Here is a 14,605-nt window from a genome sequence, read left to right as displayed (position 1 = left end):
CAAATCTGGGGAACGGTTATATGAATGTCTTTAGTTTGTGAACACTCATTAAAATGCATACTTAAGACATGTTCCTTTCTGTATATATATATCTTAGCTTCTTTTCCTATTGCTGTGTTAAAATTCTATGACAAATGCAACTTAATAGAGAAAGGGTTTATTCTAACTCACAGCTTCAGGCAACAGTTCCTCATGACAGAGAAGTCAAGGCAGCAGAAGTTTGAAGCAGCTGGTCACACTATGTCCAAAGTTCAGAAAAGAAAAATGAATGCATGTTGTTGGTCAGTTTTCTTTCTCCACTTACATTGTCCTGAAAGATTTGGTTATGGAATGCTGCCACTCACAGTGGGCAAGTCTTCTCCCCTCAACTGACCCAAAATTAAGACAATCTTTCTTGTGCATACCCACAGGCTCATCTCTCAGTTGATTCTAGATTCTGTCAAGTTGTCAAGTTAACAATTAACATTAACTATATAGTTATTTATACACAAACACACACACATATATATGTTTAAATTTTAAACATTTTAAATTTGTCAAGTAAGATACTCCCTAACATTTGGATCTCAAAATCAAGTAGCATGCATCATCCAAAATTCACTTTCCTCAGATAAGATTATTTAGCTAAGTATGCTAATAACTCTTGCCTTTACTTTTCCCTCACATCTCTTTGCAGGTGCCAGTCAAGGACTTCCTTTATTCCCTACATCTGGCAGTTATAAAAATAAAACCACCGATGCACTTTTGGGGTCCTTCAGATAGGCCTGACTGGAGGGATAGTCAACTGCCACAACTGATGCCCTCATTCAGCCAGGTTGGTTATTGCTCCAATTACCTATTGGTAGTTAGAATTACTTCTTCAGAGGAGAGAACGGTGAGAACAGGTGTTTAAAAACTGGCTATGTAGCTTAGGGTTTCAGATATGAGCACACACAGTAATAACAACAACAACAACAACAACAACAACAATAACAATGCTTCTTTCTTAACTAAAACAAGAAATGTCCTTAGGCCTTTTGACAGCCTCACTCTTGCCAGTAGCCAGAGATGCCCAGAAGTGTTTGTGAGTCTGATGCCTGATCTGGTTCCTAAATGACTTTAGGGTAACCTCTTCCAGCAGGGGCAATGTTAGAGTAGCAATAAAGGCCCATTAAGGGAAAAATTCTACTCAAGAAAATAGCATCTCTGGCCTGAGTGGAGACATTGGACTGGGCCAATCACCTAGCCAAAAAACACCCCTAAAAAGGTGGGCTCATCTTAAGGAAGGCAAAAGAATAGGTTCAATAATTTTTCCTTTAATGAGATACTGTTCTTTCCTTCCCAGAATCCTCGCTTCCCCCTCCACTCTCCCAACCTAGCACAGTTCCTAAGAATCACCATGAGGTTTTGCTGGGTTTGCCCACCTTTCTGTAATCTGAGGTCAGAATGGCATAAATCTTTCCTTTTCCTGTCTCTTTCTTTTAGATGCTGGCCAGAACCTAAGTATGTTTTTACTGATATACTGGGCTTCCTTACTCTTTCTCTAAAGTTCCCCTCCCTGCCATGTGTCTACTTGTCTGCCCTGTGTCTGACCTCTATGCTGGCTTAACTGGCATGTTATTTTTTTTCCTTCTCTCCTCCATTCTCCTCTTAGAAGTTGCTGAGATTTTCAGCTTGCCTAGCACAGGACTTTTTCTTGAAAACACTAATAAGATTGTCCTTGAGCTTAAAAGAAAGTTTTTTCTACCAACATATAAAACTCCATACAAAGGACCATAAGAGGCAAAGCAATACAGTGAGGAAGTCTTGAGTAACCTTTATGGAGGGAGTGATTCCTGACCTCTGCGGATCTCTACCACCATAACTGAGTGATTTGTAAAATACAGGGTGCATGCTGGACAGAGTTCTACCTTCAATTTACGTTAGTACTTTCAGGTTGTAGGTGAGTACCCAGATAAAGGCCTGAAACTTTCATTCGGTTCAAGTTAACTACGAGATTGTCACTTTGCTCCCCCAACAGACACTGGGTGGTGCTACTGTTCAAAAACTGTGCTTTACAATGCATTATTAATTTTCAAATTTTTACTATTTGAGAGTTTCGTAGATGAATAACGTATTGACATCATTTCCACCCCTTCCTCTCCCCCTAACTTCTCCCATGCTTTCCTACTCCCTCTCAATTTTGTGACCACTTCTTTATTATTGTTTTACACATGCACGCACACACACACACACACACACACACACACTACTTACTGAGTCCATTTAGTGTTTCTCATATGTACACACATTTAGGCTGACCACTTGGGATTGGATAATCTATCATGGAGCTTCTCCCCAGAGAAAACTGATTCTCCTTCTCTCAGCAACCATTGATTAGCTGTAGCTCTGCAAATAAGAGGCAAAGCCTTGTGAATTTTTCTCCATATTGACATGGCAACTGGCATTGTCATTATGCACATCTCGTTTAGGTAACCATATTGTTGAGATTTCATGGGTTCAGCTTCCCTATCATGTCTAGAAGAAACTTTCTAGTACCAGGTGTTCTGGTTCTCTGGCTCTTATCTTTCTGCCCCCACTTCTGAGCTGTTCCCTGTGCCTAAGGTGTAGGGGTTGCATTGTAGATATATCAGTTGGGGCTTATCACCCCATGGTCACTTTTTCTATACATTTTGACCAGTTTGGGATCTTTGTAAGTCTTCACCTGTTGCCAAAAAAAAGCTTATTTGATGAGGGGTGAGAACTACACTTATTTGTGCATATAAGTATTTGTATAGAGTTAGAAATTATATTGTTTTAAGAAAATTAAAGTAGTAGATTCTCTCTAGGGTCTATGACCTCTCCATCCATGGATATTTGACTAAATTTACAGTATCAGGTGTGAGTTCCCTTCTATTGAACAGGCCTTAAGTTCAATTAGGCATCTGTTGGTTACCTACAAGATAAGAATAGAAAGAGACCATGGTGAGGGAGTTGGAGAGGAGGATAGCAAGACACAGGCGTCATCAAGGGGGAAATAGGAAAAATGGAGAAACTGAGGAGGGGTAGGAAAGGTAATACAGAGGGAGAGGGAGGAATGAGAGTTAAATGATACTAAGGATGTCTGAAAAAGTCATAGGGAAATGTATCATTTTTTAAGCATAGTTTAAAATACATTATATATATTATATATGTATATATACATTATATATGTATGTAGTTTAAATGGAGTTATGTCAAATGTGATGATAATGCCCTCCCGCACCCCCAAGACAGCCCCATAGGCTGTCTTCCAAAAACCCCAGTGCCAGATATGGGAAACCTCCTTTTGAGTGATGGTTCGAGTAGTTAGTTCATGGGACTCCTCAAAACAATATAGACTATAGCAATTGCCCTTGGTTCCCTGCTAGAACTTGAAGGTAAGGACCCTATTGCTGAAGACACCACACACTTTAGACATAAGATTTGAGGAACTGAGCTGGAACTGACCTGGCAGCCTCTTCCCTGAGGACTAACTTTCCATAGTATCAGAAGGTGCTATTTAAGCTGCCGAGGGAGTAAAGCAGTCAGTAGTACTACCCAGCTGTAAAGCCTAATAATCACAACAATGACCAAGCAGGCAAGAGATCTCTAATAGTGCGATCCTGGCAACTTTGGCTTGGCTGTGTGTTTTGGTTTAAAGTCAGCCTACAGACATTTTTTCATTCTGTGTTTCTTGTGGGTCAAGCAAAGCACCAGGGATTGCAGATACTGAAGCAGAGTCTCGAGATTATTCTAAGAGGATTATTGTCATGTTTAAAGTCATAGAAAGTCTAAAATGTCACTTTTACCTAGAAAATTTTCAGGAGTGGATGACCCCAAACCACTGGCCCACACACCTGCACTAGGAGCTGGCCAGAGATTAGATTAGATGTCACAAAGCATTGCTTCCAAACCACAGATCACCACAATTATATTTCAGTTCCAAAGGCCATATAAAGCCCAGAATGCCAGGATACAGCTCATTGAGTTTGGATCTCAGAGTCCAGATCTTCAAATCTCACAGGGTAAGATGTATCTGTTTAGTGTGAGGCTCCTGATTTGGCTGAGGAATTAATGCATTTGTTTTGAAGAGACCTTGCACCGCACGCCCGCCCCCCAGGGCTAAGGCAGAGGAAGAGGATGGGAACTGAGCTCTGCTGAGAATTCCTCCGGGGCCAGTCAGAACGTCAAGCCCTATTGTAAGGGCGTGTGCTGAGGTCCTAAGCTAAGCTGAGACCTCACCACCCAGAAAGCCAAGTGGAGGAGAGGGTGGGGCAGGCGAGCCTGGGACCGAAGTTCAGTCAGCGAGAACTGGGCGTGGCCTGCCTTGGAGCTTATAACCGTGGTGCTTTGCGCGGGAACGCCAGACGGTTCCTGCGCTAGCACTGCTGTTCTCCCGTGGCTTTGCAAGTGCTCTCGAGCTCTCAGGTGAGAACGCGCTGCCCAGCCTGGGTGCAGGACGGTGGGGACGGCCGGGGCGCGGACGCCGAGAAGGCCGGGCTGGGGCGACGCTGCGGGTCTACGCCACACGATTTGCCAGGTCTTTGTTTCTCAGCTACGCTGCCCTCTGAAGGAGATGAGGAGCCGAATGTCCGGGTCCCACTCTGGGAGGCTTGAGGGGACTGGTGGCTTGGAGGTGACAACGAGAATCGGGGTGACTTGAAAATGGCCTTCTGTGGTTGGCGCCTCGCCTCTTTGTTCATTAGGCTGGGCGCCATCCGTCAGTGACAAATTATTTTCAAAGGGCACAGTCCTGACAAACGCCTCCTGCCCCGCATGCAATTACTTCTGTGTGAATCTCAGTTTCCCCAGCTTTGAACTCGTCTCTGCTCACTCGGTGAAAGAGAGCGTTAAGGTACCCTCGACTGAATGGAGGCGTGTTTGTGACGTCTGGAAGGTTGGGGGGGACTCTTCCTGCTACTGTGGACACTGCAGGTGTGTCCTACTCCTCTAAGGTGTGGCCAGGCACGTGGTGAAGAGCTCGGCCTTCCCATCTATGGAGTCCCTTACTACTGGCTCTTCTGAACAAATTTGTGAAGTTTAGATGGCACTAGGCATGTCTTAGTGTTCCGTTTTTGCATTGTGCCTCCCCTTTACAGAGAAAACAGGTTGCACTAGGACTCAACCTTCTGTTTGATTTACCTCATTCTCCGAAAGTCCCGAGTCAGATCTCAATTAGCTGTTTCTCTTACATGTTTGTTAATGCTATAAGACGCTATTAGGAGACAGATAATTGGCTATGACCTGAGTAAACCCTTCCCTTTCTTGTTGTAGGACTCTTTGGACATTTAAAATAGAAATTGTTACAATATTCCTGTACCACTCTCATGTGCACTATTTCAGCCCAACACAAAAAGTAAATGAATAGAAGGTGAAGATGCTCATCTAGGCCTGTCTCCTGGTAGAAAATCATAACTAGGCCAATCCAGTCCTTTATTTGGTCTTCTATGACAGTCTGCTCATGTGCTATCTTTTCCATTTTATCTTTGGTAGGGTTTCAAAATTCAGGCAATTGACTGTGTATTTCTAGAAGATCGTGATTTCTAGTGAATCTTCATCAACTTTCATTTACTGCCACTACAGATGTTTGAGGCTAATGCTGTGGAATTAAAAGTATTCTAATAAAAACATGACTTTGTATGATGTTGTTTTTCTATTGAAAATCACCACGTAAAATGTACATTGATTATTAAAAGAGAATTTTTTTGGCTCTTATCCTTTCTTTAGTCACAATGAGTGATAAGCCAGACTTGTCCGAAGTGGAGAAGTTTGACAAATCAAAATTGAAGAAAACTAATACTGAAGAAAAAAATACTCTTCCATCAAAGGAAAGTAAGTTATGACAGTTTGTAGTTGAAGTGAACAGTGCTGTAAGTTGATGTAATCAGTTTTAAAAACGGGTCGAAGCCAGCCTGATCTTCAGAGCAAGGTCCAGGTCAGCCAGGGCTACAGGGAGACCCAGTCTCAAAAACAAAGAGTCAATCTTAGAATATTTGACTTATTACTAGAAAAAATAAACTTTGAATGCTTTTATTCATCTGTTGTTTTTCTGAATCTACAAATTTGAGTCTGTGATCCCATCCCCTTAGTAAGTCATGCAGACTCTGCACTTTTGGCTTTCTCTGCCTAATAACAAAAAATGGAAGAATTAAGTTCAAATCATATATTTAAGGTTCCCAGACTCTAGGATCAGTGTTGCTCTCCAGAGTTGAAGCCTTCTGAAAAATATTCAGAAATGCTAAGCCATACTTTTTGTCACCTCAGTGTTATTCAATAGCTCCAAAAGTAGATTAAAATATAATTTCCTTATTGGTCAGAATAAATTCCTTACTATACATTAATATATTTGAAGAAAATGCTTCATTGACATTTTAGCCTCAAAGAATCAGAAAAAATGGCAGTAGCATAAATGTATCTTAAACGGAATGTCAAACCCGTTGTCGATTCAGTTTCAAATGAATGTTCAAATGCTTAACGTTCATGTACATATCACTTTGTGAGAATTTATGGCTGGTACCTTGGTATTCTGAATTTAAAGCATGTGTAGGAATCATTTAAAGGTTTAGTGCAGAATTCTTTTTAATGGTGCTGGGTGTCAGACTCAGGCCTTAGTGCATGCTAAACAAGCACAATACCACTGTGGTACACTCCCTAGTCAGGTAGCAAAGAACTCTGTAAAGAAATAAACGTATTGGGAAAATACTCTGCTAATGATTTTTTGTATGTTTGTTCTTATCCCTAGCTATCCAGCAGGAGAAAGAGTGTATTCAAACATCATAAAATGAAGATCTCCCAAGAGCAACCTTCAGCGTTCCCTAAGAGTCTTGGGGTTTTGGCTTGTTATTGTAAAACCTGTGTGTTTGTAGAGATTTTAGGCACTCTTCTCACCTATACTGTCTGGCAGTGGTCAACAGTTGCCAATGTTCATTAAATTTGTTTCTAAGCTTCTCACTGGTGTGTAAATCCCATTATTAATAATCTCACTATTGTTCACCTCAGTGCAGGTAGTCTTTTCACCTGCTGTGAAGCAAGCCATCTTTAGCCTACTATGGGTGCCTCAATTATCATCTTTATGAAGTTGCATGCTTTGCAGCTCCTTAAGCTTATTTTCATTTCTAATGCAGCATTAAATATAATCACAAACTTCCTGTGGTACATTCTTGGTGTTCTAAAGAATGAGGGTACTTTTCTCAATTAAAAATAGTTGTAGGAAAACCTCCAACAGATTATGCACATGTAAAATGTTCTCCTTTGTTCAGATCCAGTGTATACTGACTTGTAGGTGTTAGAAGCCATTCCTGTATAATTGAAGTCATAGAGAACTTTGGGAGGGGACATAATGAAAACTAATGTCCTTATTGCAGAATGGAAACATGAAATCTAAAGTGATCTATATAGTGTGTAAAAGGATCACTTTGCTTTCTGGAAAGTGTTTTTCAACCTAATGGTAACACATAAATCTGAGGTTGGAGGGGGAAAGGAGCATGAGACACTTGAAACATACTAAGCTCATCAAGGTCTTCTATTGAGTGTACACTGAGATATCTGCAGATGATCTGTAGTAGTCAACCTTTCTTCTGATCTCTTGTACTGAATAGAATTTACTGTCTTATAAACCAATTATTTTGGTCCTCTTGGTCAACTTAACTGCTGTTGACTAAAATGTGTCTTCAGAAATCTTTTGTGAATCATTAGCCATCAAAATGTTTATACCTTATGAAAGGAGTCACTTGGTCCTTTACAGTGACATGCTTATACAGTACCCAAATGTGGCTCCCTATAGCTTCTATCAAATAGTCCTAGGATTATGTAATGCAATTCACATAGCACAATTAATTTGAAGTCAGTTGTGTGTATGCTTCCACAGTCAGTCTTCTCAGATCCTTTGACCCATGTTACACAAATTACACAAATGGGGAGCTTTCCTGATTCAAGATGTGCAACAAGTTTACTCCTTAGATTTCTGGATTCTGATTCAATCACACATCTTTTCTCCTTTGACAGTGCTATTTGAAGAACTGATGTGATATTCTGCACCTATTATAGACTCAGTAATCTCTGCATGTCACACTCAACCAGCTCAAAGGAAAGGATGAACATGCCAGCAGAGCTAGAAGTTGGGCAGTAGCTCCTAGTTTTGAGTGGCATTTGATAGCAATCATTTTATTCAAGTGGTGACTCTCCTCTTGGCAGAGCAAGTTCCAAACTGGGAACAGATGAGAAAGGAAAGTAAAGACGCATAGTTAAGTGAATACTAATACAGTAAGGGCATTGTGGAAAACAATGTCCAGCAAAGATTTTTCACGCATTTATTAAATATATAATGTTGGGCTACTCTTGTTGCTACAGTCACTTGCCTTAACTGGCCACGGGAAGATCCACCCCCACCCACAGTAAATAGATTGAGATTTAGGGATGTATATCTATTAGTTAAAACTGACAGCACTAAGGCCTCCTATAGCAATTACAGTCAGAGGAAAAGGGAAAAATGTGGAATTAAATTTTTATCTCGTGTATGTCTATATCTTATGAATATCAGTGATCAGTGTTTTTATACCTTCATTCTGTCAGTGTACATAGGTGATTTTATTTAAAATGGAAAAGAATGAAACTTAGAAAAATATGTTGGAAATTAATCAAAAGAGAAAAACTACCCTGCAAACAGTTTTTATGCCCACTTTTAGAAGTGCCAAAATCTTATTTATGGGCCTTGGGTGTAATCACCAATGATTTTGCAAAAAGAAGGAATCTCATTGTCCCAGTTTGTCTCTCCATTGCTGTGACAAAACACTCTGACCACTACCAACTTGGGGAGGAAAGGGTTTATTTTATCTTACATCTCCCGGTCACAGTTTATCAGGGAGCCCACGGTAGGAACTCAGGGCAGGCGTCTGGTGGCAGGAGCTGGAGCACAGGCCATGGAGGAACGCTGCTTACTGGCTTGCTTCCTTGGCCCCTGCTCAGCTTGCTTTCTTATGCAACACAGGCCCACCTTCCCAGGGGTGGCACCACCAACAGTGGGCTGGGCCCTCCCACATCACTCAGCAATCAAGATGCCCCATGGACATGGCCACAGGCCAGCCCAATGAAGGCAATTCCCCAATTGAGGTTTCCTCAATCCAGGTATGTCAAGTTGACACTAAAGCTATCCAGCACACTCATATACTGTCACTAAACTACAAAGGCAAATGAGTTTTATAAACACCCCAGAAATTTAAAAATGCATATTCATAACTAATAATAACTTGTCCTTGGTCTCATAGGTGTGAAATTATGTTTGAATTTAGCCTTGACAACTTTTTACCTGTATGAACTTCAAGTAGAGGTAATACTATGTAATTCACAGGGCTGTTACAGAAAGAAATTGAGGTATTCCCTGTAAAGTGTTTAGCACAGCGCCTGGCACAGTTACTGGTCAGCCAATAGAGACTGTTCTTAGTAGTACAGTAAGTCCTGGATTAAATGACACCAACCAACTTAGGAAGGTCAGCTATAATAGTGATAAGGAGAGGAAATGCAATATACTGGAAAGTTCAGAGATAAGGTAAATTCTTTGAATTTTCTGATACATGCTACAGGACTGCTAGTGTCCACTAAATTCCTATTTAATATACTAAGTCCTCAACTGTACTACTGAACTATGTATTTTCTTCTAGATTACATAAAATGGAGAGGAACCTCCTCTAAAGAGATAATAATACTAATAGAACTATGATTACTAAGGCATTGATTGATGGGTTTACTGATATATCTGATGTATAACCGAGAAGTCTACATAGGAGAACAACATTGAGATTTCTCTAGCAATGTTTGGATGCAAAAACCTGTATTAGTCATGAATTTCTAGAGAAATCAAACCAACACTGTGTCTGCCTATCTAGAGATTTATATTAAGAAATTGACTCATGTGATTATGAAGGCTGGCAAGCCCAATATCTGCATGGTAGACTGGCATGCTGCAGTCTCAGGGAGAAGCCACTGCCACAGTATGATTACAAAGGCCCACATAAGCTGGGTGTTGTGACGCAAGCCTTTACTCTCAGCACTTGGGGGACAGAAGCAGGTGGATTTCTATGAGGTCGAGACCAACCTGGTCTGCACAGTGAGTTGCAAGCCAGCTAGGGCTACACAATGAGATCCCATCTCAAAAAACAAAAACAAAAAACAAAACAAAACCCAGCCAAACAATAACAACAACAAAAAGGCCATCATGCTGGAGACCAAAGAGAGCTAAATGTTGGGTTCAAGTCAGAAGACTGCTACAGAACTTACTCTTGCTTTGGGGTGAAGTTATGTCTTTTTGTGCTATTTGGCCTTCAACTGATTGGATGAAGCTTATCTACATTATGGAGAGTAATATATTTTACCCAAGTCCTTTAATTTAAATATTAACCTTACCCAAAACATTTTGTCACAGTGATGGACTATAAAATAATAGAATCAGATAAGCCTGGATGAGCTATAAGAGTGACTTTTGCGTTAAGGAAGCTTAAATATTTATTTTAAAATTTTATTTATTCATTAATTGTTATTTTTGAGGTAGGGTCTCACTGTGCAGCCCAGGCTGTCCTCAAATGTGTAATCTCCTATCTCATCCTCCAAAATTCTTGGATTATAGACACATGCCAACAAATGTAACTCATTTTTAAGTTTTCTTGATTTAGCTGTTTCTTTACCCTATTTGAGTCTTTGGTATTTTTAAGAGAATTTCATATTAGGGGTATGTATGATACATTTATATTTTTTCCTGTTTGCTACTTCTAAATTTTTATTTGTAGTAGTAAACAATTATCTTTTTTGAAATATTGTATGATTCAAGTTTTGATTACTGATATTTCAAGAAAGAGTTTTGCAGCCTTAATATGACTATTCAAATTTTATTAGCCTGCTTCCATTAACATGTTCTATCATGATGAACCAATGATTTTTTGGGGGGATTACTAACAAGGAATATGGGCCAAGTGTTATTTACAGGAGCAGGGATGATTCAAAAACCCCAGCATTACTAAAAGGCCCACTCCAAGATGGGTGACAACTGACTACATCTGCAGCCCTGGAGGTGTCTGCATAGCTTGAAAACAACTCAGTCTCTTTCTCTTTCTTTCTCTTTTTCTCTTTCTCTTTTCCCTACCCACACCCCTGCAGTTGTTTACTCCATTTGTGAAGCTGGGGAGGGATTGTGGAGCATTTTCCAAGTTTCTGTTCTTCCAGACTTGTGACCTTTTGTTTACCTTCTGAGGCTCATGGACATTTCCCTCCCTCCTAGAGGGAGGGAATATTTCAATTCTGAGGAAAGTCCCATACAACAAGATCTGATGGTAAACACAGTTGGAAATCTGGCCATTTGGGATGGTACCTCATGAATGGTCTCTTGTTTCTTCAATTCTTAATCCTTAAGTCTTTGTTTGCTCCAATTTCTATTTTACCATTGTGCTGGATAGCTTCAGTTATCAACTTGACACACCTGGGAAGAGGGGCCAGCAGTTAACGGAATTTCCTCTATTGGATTGGCCTGTGAGCATGTCTGTGAGGCATTTTCTTAATTGTTGAGTGATGTGGAAGGACTTATCTCACTGTGAGTAGTGCCGCCCCTGGACAGGTGGTCCTGGGTTCTATAAGAAAATAGACTGGGTACAGGCCAGAGGAAGAAGTTAGGAAGCCGCTTACCTCCATGGTCTGTGCTTCAGTTCCTGCCTCCAGGTTGCTGCTCTGACTTCCCTCGGATGAACTGTGACCTGGGAGATGTAAGGTAAAACAAACCCTTTCCTCGCCAAGCTAGTTTTGGTCAGTGTTTTTGTCATAGTGATAAAAAATAAACCAGAACAATTGTGTCATTTTTTTAGGTTAATGTATAAGAAATGTATTTAATTACAACACTTTCATTGCATTTATTGAGATCAGGTCTGTGTAGTCAATGCTGGCATGGAACTCACTTTACTAACCCAGGTTGACCTCAAACTCATGATCTTCCTGTTTTAACCTTCTGAGTGTGGGAGTTACAGACATGTACCACCATGCCTGGCTTACCTCCATATTCTTTAAAAATTATTGTAAACATATTATTATACATTCTTGAAGGATATCCTTTTAAAAGCATTGCCTATTCATTTTATTGACTTTCTCTAAGAAGGTTTCATGAAAGTAGGTTGATATTAGTTTCCCCTAATAGCTCTTTTTAAAAAATATTTATTTTTTTTATTTTATGTGTATGACTGTATTGCCTGAAGTAAGTGCACCTTTGTGGTGAAATGCCCACAGAGGTCAGACGAGGGCATTAGATTCCCATGGAACTGGAATTAGGGGCAGTTGTTAGCTGCTATGTGGGTGCTGGGAATGGAACCCAGGTCCTCTGCAAGAGTAACCAGTGCTCTTAACCACGGAGCCATTTCTACAGCCCCACACCTAATAGCACTTATTCAGCCATATTAGCATCTCATATACTTTTAGAGACCAAGTATTGTTACAAAAATAGTTTTAAACTTGGTAGATGTTTAAGAATTTTTAATATTTACATAAACATCCTGGTTTTTCTTTATGCTGTTTGGTTACTGTGGTTTTTCCATTTCTACTCTTTGATTCACTGTGGATTTTGATCAGATCTGAAGATGAGCCAAAAACAAAGGTACACTGGGTAGATTTAAGCACTGTTAAAGTACTATTGAAATTTTTTAAATTTATTTTTATTGAATTTTTGTGTATTTCATACAGAATATCTCAAACAATCATCTTTATACCCCCATCTCCACCGGCAACCTCCCATAGACCCCCCCTCCACTGGAATCCATATACTCTGTTGTCAGTATTAAGGCCCACTGTATCAAGTCAAGTGTGCCCAGACATTCCCCAGTGCATGTCCATCCACTGAGGCCTAGTCAGCCTATCTAGAGTCCCTTGTTTTAGGACGATCAATTATTAATCTTGATGAATTCTTTATATTCTTATTGTCATCAACCACTCATACTGATGATAATTTTTTTCGTCTTTTTGAGACAGGGTCTCCCTGTAACCTCAACTGGTCTGAAACTTGCTATGTAAACCAGGCTGGCCTTGAGCTCACTCATAGCGATCCACCTGCCTCTACCTCTTGAGTGCTATGGTCAAAGGCCTGTACTACCATGCCTCACTGATAATTTTACTTTAAGCCAAAACTTTGAATCATGGGGCAACCTCACTCCATAACTGGTAGCTGCTGCTCTGACTGCTTTGACTAAAAGGACAGTAAATCAAAGAGCCAGTCCGACTATGCGTATGTCAGCACTGGCTGCTATGAACACTCCATGGACACCCTGAGAAAGCCACACATCTGAGTGCTGGGGAAATAGCTCAGTAGGTAAAGTGCTTGAATCTCTTGAACCCATTTAAAGCTGGGTAGAGTAGCCCACATCTGTAATCCCAGTGCTCCAATGGTGAAATGGGAGGTAGAGACAGGAGATCCCTGGAAGCTTGTGGGCCAGTGAGCCTGGCATACACAGAGCTGAAAAACAAAAATGAGATTCTGGGGTAAACAAGATGGTTCATCTGGTAAAAGTACTTGTCATCCAAGCCTCATGACTTGAGTTTGATCCCTGGAACCCATAATAGAAGGAGTGAAGTGACTCCAAAACGTCCTCTAACCAAAACATGTGCACCAGGGCATACACTTGAACACACACACACACACACACACACACACACACAAATACAAATAGTAAATAATTTAGAATTTAAATTACAAAGTGATACTGTCTCAAAGAAGGTGGAAGGTAAGGACCTACGCTTGAGACTGTCATCTGACTTCAACAGGTGTGTCATCATATGCATGTGCCTGCACTACCATGCACACAAATCACACATACATGTTATATTGTGCATACATGCACACATAAGGACAACTGATAGAATGTGTGAATTTCAGAAGAGCCACAGCCTCATAAAGAAAGCAATATAACCATAAATCTCTTAAGATGTCTAACTGGCCCTAAATTGACAGCCTGGCCTTGCTCAAGCCTTATCAGCTGGTCACTCCCTGGACTGAGAGAGACTCTTTATGTAGCCCACCTGTCTCCTTTAATGCTACAGATGACTCACCCACCTGCCTGAGAAAATAATCTTGGGGAAAGAGACCCTCAAGGACACCAGACCCTGGCAGGGAGTTAACTCTTGCAGCTGTGTGCAGCAGAGTCACTGTATAAGTCCAGACTGCACCCCATTTCATTGCAGATACTCATTCCTCGAGAAAGAGCTTATCAGCCTTTGCTGGGTTCCTTGGATCCAGGGAACTCATTCCTTGCCTGTTACAAGTCTGGCTCTGACTCTTATTTCTAAACTTTAAAGTCCTTCCTTTTTTCTTCCCTCCTAAATCTAACAACTATGCAGTAATCATAGCTAATTGATCTGGCTCTTGAAGGTACAACCTCAGCCAACAGCTGCTTGTACCAGAATTTTTGCTGCCTCAATCTTTTCATTGTAGATGCCTGGGCAACCATTTCTACTTAGGCAAGAGAAGGAATACTTCCTCTGATGCCCTTGAAAAAAGATTGCTATCACTGGTAGTAAAGACACAAGTCTGTCATTGTTGCAAAGACAAGGCTCTATTTGTATGAGAGGTGTGTTGGGATTGATCGAAATGTAAACATTCATTTGCATG

General features: G+C 40.6%; 1 protein-coding gene across 1 annotated transcript; it reads left to right on the top strand.

The window, feature by feature from the left end:
- The first annotated feature begins 4,297 nt into the window (after positions 1 to 4,297).
- On the top strand, positions 4,298 to 6,930 carry Tmsb15b (thymosin beta 15B). The gene is made up of 3 exons (XM_008832484.3): positions 4,298 to 4,407; positions 5,707 to 5,811; positions 6,722 to 6,930. The coding sequence occupies exons 2-3, from the start codon at positions 5,712 to 5,714 to the stop codon at positions 6,757 to 6,759; spliced, it is 138 nt and encodes a 45-aa protein (XP_008830706.1). The 5' UTR covers positions 4,298 to 4,407; positions 5,707 to 5,711; the 3' UTR covers positions 6,760 to 6,930.
- Positions 6,931 to 14,605: the final 7,675 nt, after the last annotated feature.

This window comes from Nannospalax galili, unplaced genomic scaffold (assembly GCF_000622305.1).
Source record: "Nannospalax galili isolate Female #2095 unplaced genomic scaffold, S.galili_v1.0 scaffold671, whole genome shotgun sequence".
Classification (NCBI taxonomy): domain Eukaryota; kingdom Metazoa; phylum Chordata; class Mammalia; order Rodentia; family Spalacidae; genus Nannospalax; species Nannospalax galili.
Note: the sequence above shows the minus strand (reverse complement) of the source record. Positions and strands in the feature narration are given on the sequence as shown.